The sequence below is a fragment of the Penaeus vannamei genome, chromosome 33 (genome assembly GCF_042767895.1).
Source record: "Penaeus vannamei isolate JL-2024 chromosome 33, ASM4276789v1, whole genome shotgun sequence".
Lineage (NCBI taxonomy): Eukaryota > Metazoa > Arthropoda > Malacostraca > Decapoda > Penaeidae > Penaeus > Penaeus vannamei.
Window position 1 is genome coordinate 30,517,032 of NC_091581.1, and position 5,000 is coordinate 30,522,031.

Sequence of the window (5,000 nt, forward strand, 5' to 3'; positions counted from 1 at the left end):
CAGATAAAACAAAAACAAAAGTAAAACCTTCAGGATTAAAGGCAAAATGAACAGGATACCCTTCCGTTCCAGACAATATGTCCTACTGTGAACTTAAACTTTAAAAAAGTTCGTTTAAAAGATCTAGTCCAAGATAGGAAACATTAACACCTATTTTTATCCTTTCAACATGCAAGGCCAGTTAGTTTAGATGGGTTACTTATTAATCCTTTTGTTTAAAAATAATACAAAAAAAACGTCAGTACAGCTTATACTCCAAAGCACTTCTTCTTCTAAGAGCACATCTACGCTGAGCCTAAATAAATGTAAATCATAAGAGCTACTCTTTTAGCATAGACTGGAATGTAAGTGACCTGCTGATCACTAAGCTAAGGCTAAGACTTGCGTTATTAATAAGGAGTTTATATCAAAGATGAATTACCTGCGTAAAGACTTCCCATGCTGTCGGCTTGCTGTCAGGCACCAGGGTAAAATGCACAGGACATCAGTTACATGTTAACACCACAGGCTAGTACTATAAACTAACTATATGGTGAATACATTAACAGTAAACAGACTAGTTCTCCTTAGTAAACATTACATGAGGTTGAGAGCGCCCTGACTACAGGTGAGCGCTCTTGGAGAAGGATGTGACATGAAATTAGTGAATCTGGCTAATTAGTGACACTGAATGACTAAACTCAAGTTCGTGCTTGCTAACAGTGCTCTAGGTGCGAGTGGATTACTGACCCAAGCGAGAAGATTCAGACTGAGCTCTCGTGCAGCACACAGACTGAGCCTCTGTCAGGAGACTGGAGGTCAAGAGAGGAATGTCCTCCAGAGATCCCCAGGAAAGGAGGTGCAAGAAGCCCGGAGGACCCTTCGTCTGTGTTAAGATCCCGAGACGAGGAGAGTGTCGTGGAGAGTCCGTGTTGAGTTGTGTGGAGTGCGTGAGGAGAGTCTGTGGTTGTGGGAGAGGAAGTGCGGAGGGGAGAGTGCTCAACATACCTCTTCTTGAAGGTGAACATGTTCTTGAGAGACGTGCGGATAGACGACTTTTTCTTGCTCCGCGGGTCATCCGAGTGGGACGACTCTGTCCACACGGGCGTGCTGACCTTCTGCTGCCCGTCCACGCTGGCCACGCTGTGTGCAGCGGACAGCGACGAGTTAGCGGGGGCCCTGGACGCCTCCTGCGAGGGCCGGGGGTCCAGGAGGGAGGGCTCGCTGGCGGCCAGCTCCTCCCAGCGGGCGTCGCGGGACGGGCTAAGCGACGCCGTCACGTCCACCACGGAGTGCGCGGGCGCCAGCGGGCGAGGCCCTTCCTGGGTGACTAGAGACTGCAGGGGTGTGTGGGTGTGTGTGGAAGGCAGCGGGCGCCGCGAAGCCACGCTCTCGCTCCGGGACCTCGTGCGGGGCGCGTCCGAGCTGGGCGAGGCGGCGCTGCCCCGCGACCCGCTGCTGGAGCTGGCGGAGCCTCGAGGCAGCGACGAAGACCTGTTGTCGAGGAACACCGAGCGCGGGCGGCAGGAGGGCTGCGTGGCGATGCTGTGGGACCGCTGCGGGGTGGCGAGGCTCGTCGAGCTCCCCGGAGAGCGGCGTCGGTCCTCCGGCGACCTGTGGGGACTGCAGCCCAGACTCACCCGGTCGGGGCTGTAGGCGGGCGACCCGGGGCTCACGGGCGGGCTGCCTATGGACGAGCTGGAGCGTCGAGGCGAGCGGCCCGGCCTGTCAACACCAAAGACTCGTTGGAGGGACACAAGGAGGCAGCGGCGGGTCACGCCGCTCATTCGCTAAAAAATCTGTCTAATATGACTGCAATATGCTTTGCTTTCCTTTCGGTAATAGAAAGACGCTGGCAGAAAGGAAGGATCCCAAATACTACAGTAAATCTAAGGTTACAGGATAGGATTACGAGAAGTTACAATATCATACATGAAACCAAGGAAAGCCTTGTCTTTCGCTTCTGAAGACCCTCTTCCACCAATACACCAGAGTGCATATCACTCACAAAAAAGTAAGAGATCGTAATAAGTCAATTTTGAACAGTTGAACGACCCCCGCCCCAATATTCACATATTAACTGCCTTCCACACGGCCCTAACAACACCATATTAACATCAGATGACTCATATGCACTGACTCAACACTTCCCGAGTCGCGAGGAAGGGAAGCTTATACAGGGTGCAATGTGGCGGTCTGTGCGTTCTCTTTTAATGATCTTTACGTACATGCTGGAGGGGGAGAGCCGACCCCGGGAAGGAAGGCTGGCTGAGCTCTAGTAAGTTACTGAGCCTGGAACGTAAGGCAGGAATTTGTAGGATCTGGCTGTTTTTCTTTTTTAAAGGGAAAGGCGTTTGGATCAACGGAATTCTTTCATACTTTTGTTTTAATCTTCTAAAATTATTTATTTATTCATTTTCTGAAATAATGTTGATGTATTTACGTATTTACTTTAGCTAAAATAAAGGGAAAAAAGCTAGGTAAATGAAGAATAAAGAGAAGTCTACTAGCTCTACTGACACCAACTTTACACCTGGGAGCATCCTGGTGGCTCTCAGAATTTCAGAATCAATCAGCGCCTGAAGCATGTCCTCTACAGCTCCAGCTAAGGACTAGTCTACCCCCGACGTCCCTTTCCATACCCCGAGTGGGCGTACCTGTGAAGCGACGTGGGGGGTTGCGGGGGAGGGGGGTGGTGGTGCGCGGGCCCGGGGACGGTGCCGTGGGGGGACAGCTGGGCGTGTACCAGCTGGAAGGAGTGCTCCATGGAGTCGTTGAGGCGCGCCAGGAAGTCCCTCAGGCGCTCCAGACAGGCGTGAAGGTGCTGGTAGTCCGGGTGCTGCGGCTCCGTGTACTTCAGGAGCTGCTTCATCAGGAGGATGTACCGGGGGACGCGCTGCACGGGCGTCAGCAGGAAGGCGCCCAGGTCCAGGCCGCCGCAGGCCGGCTGCTCCAGACAGGACTGCAAGAGGCATTTGGTTGACGCGAAAGTTGTCTACAGCAGAACTTACAAGCAAAAAACAAATGTGTTTGTATCAGCTACATCAATATGAAAGTTTAATACATACAATATTTGATATAAAATGTAAGCCACATATCAAAATGAAATATATATGTGTGCTATAGTAAGCAAAAAAGAATTATTTTCCAGCCACTCGAAACTGGACGGAATAACTTTTGAAACAATACTAGATCTTGCAAGCCACCTGCGTTGTGAACTCCACACGAATGAGGGAATGCCTTAGAAAAATAAGCAAAAGAACAGAGTCTTTTACCTTACCAGACGACATACGGTCCACTGTTCAACCTCTAAAAAGGAAGAGAACAGGGCAAGTTCCCGAGAACAGAAGAGAACAAAACAAGTCGCCGACAACAGAGGAGAACAAGATAAAGTTACCGAGAGCACAAAAGACCAGGACAAGTCGCCGCCGCCCACCTTAATGAACTTGGTGAAGGGCTGCGACGTGCGACACAGCTTGTGGAACGTCTTGAGGACCTCCGGGAAGTCGTTGACGTAGGCGGTGTAGAGGCGCAGGACGTCGGTGTGCCTCGGGTCGGTGAAGCGGGCCACGACGTCCCCGACCAACGGCTGCCACTTCCACGAGGCCAGGCGCTCCCGCAGCTGGTGTTGCAGAAGGCAGTGCTTGTCGTACAGCTGGTACACCTCTTCCGGGAACAGAGTGCTGCGAGGGAGAGATATAATGAGCGTGAATTATTTCGGGAAAGTCGTTTTTTTAAAGGGAGGGGGAGAAAAAGCTGAATTGCGACGAATCGCAGTTCCGTGACTAACACGCTGGTGGCAACAAAGCAGGAGATTTTACAAGACCGTGAACTGAAACAAGACACTGTTTTATGCATGGTTCTTTCGATGTTGTTATATCTTTTAAATCCCCGCTTGAATCCGTGACTTAAAACTTTGTACCATAAATACGAACCAAGGATCTTACCGCTATAATATCCACATTCACACTTCCCTTTCCTCCAACCTCGCTTCTCCCACGGACACCGCAATACTCACGTGATATCCTTGTGAGACAGAATCCCCGCCTTCTTCAGGGGTTCAGCAAACGTGTCCTGAATGGTCCACAGGGTCTTGCAGTACTTCTTCTCCGTGTCGAGGAGCTCCCGAGCCACCCTGTACCGCTGGCTTTCGCGAGGGTCCCGACTGTCTGCGAAGGAGGAGCGGCCGCGGGACCCCACCACACCGTAGGGGTCACTGCTGCTCTCCCGCTCTGTCAGAGGGCACGAGGAGGTGTTAAGCGAAGGTCATACTCGATTCCACTGTCCTGGGATTCCTAGACAGTCTCGTCGAAGTCTGGTCAGCTACAGCTTGCCATTGGTTTGCTGACCTGCCTTCGGATATTCTGTCTTGGAATCCCAGTATCATCAAAATGTAATTTTAATGATATTGATATATACTGATGTCCATGATTCTAAAAAAAATTATATATATATATATATATATATATATATATATATATATATATATATATATATATATATATATATATATATATAATGGCTACCAGAGAGAGAGAGAGAGGAAAAGAAGTAGAAGAGAATGAGAGGAGAGAAAGAGGAAGAGGGGAAGGGAGAAGATAGAGGAGAGAAAAGGGAAGAATGGCAGGAGGGGAAGAGAGAGAGGAAAAAGAAGTAGAAGGAGAGATGAGGAGAGAAAGAGGGGAAAGGAGAAGATAGAGGAGAGAAAAAGGGAAGAATGGCTTGGGAGGAGGGGAAGAGAGAGAGAATAGAGAGGCAGGACGAAAGAGAGAGAGAGAGAGAGAGAGAGAGAGAGAGAGAGAGAGAGAGAGAGAGAGAGAGAGAGAGAGAGAGAGAGAGAGAGAGAGAGAGAGAGAGAAGAGAGAGAGAGAGAGAAGAGAAAAGAGAGAAGAGAGAAGAGAGAAGAGAGGAAGAGAAAAGAGAACAGAGAGAGAAGAGAAGAGAAGAGAGAAGAGAGAAGAGAAAAGAGAACAGAGAACAGAGAGAGAGAGAGATTGAGATAGACAGATATAGAAATAAAG

General features: G+C 49.7%; 1 protein-coding gene across 6 annotated transcripts in view; it reads right to left on the minus strand.

Annotated features, from left to right (window-relative positions):
- The window catches only part of LOC113804773 (uncharacterized), a 28,944-nt gene that overhangs the window by 7,188 nt on the left and 16,756 nt on the right, over nucleotides 1-5,000 (minus strand). For 2 of the 6 annotated variants that reach the window (XM_070145069.1, XM_070145068.1), the window contains exons 7-11: nucleotides 3,998-4,211; nucleotides 3,416-3,662; nucleotides 2,637-2,941; nucleotides 988-1,704; nucleotides 422-452 (exon numbers count right to left, since the gene is read on the minus strand). In XM_070145069.1, coding sequence (XP_070001170.1) covers nucleotides 422-452; nucleotides 988-1,704; nucleotides 2,637-2,941; nucleotides 3,416-3,662; nucleotides 3,998-4,211 — 1,514 coding nt within the window. Of the gene's footprint in view, nucleotides 1,705-2,636; nucleotides 2,942-3,415; nucleotides 3,663-3,997; nucleotides 4,212-5,000 lie in introns of all 6 variants that reach the window. The other 4 variants (XM_070145067.1, XM_070145063.1, XM_070145065.1 and 1 more) reach the window with 3 other exon arrangements.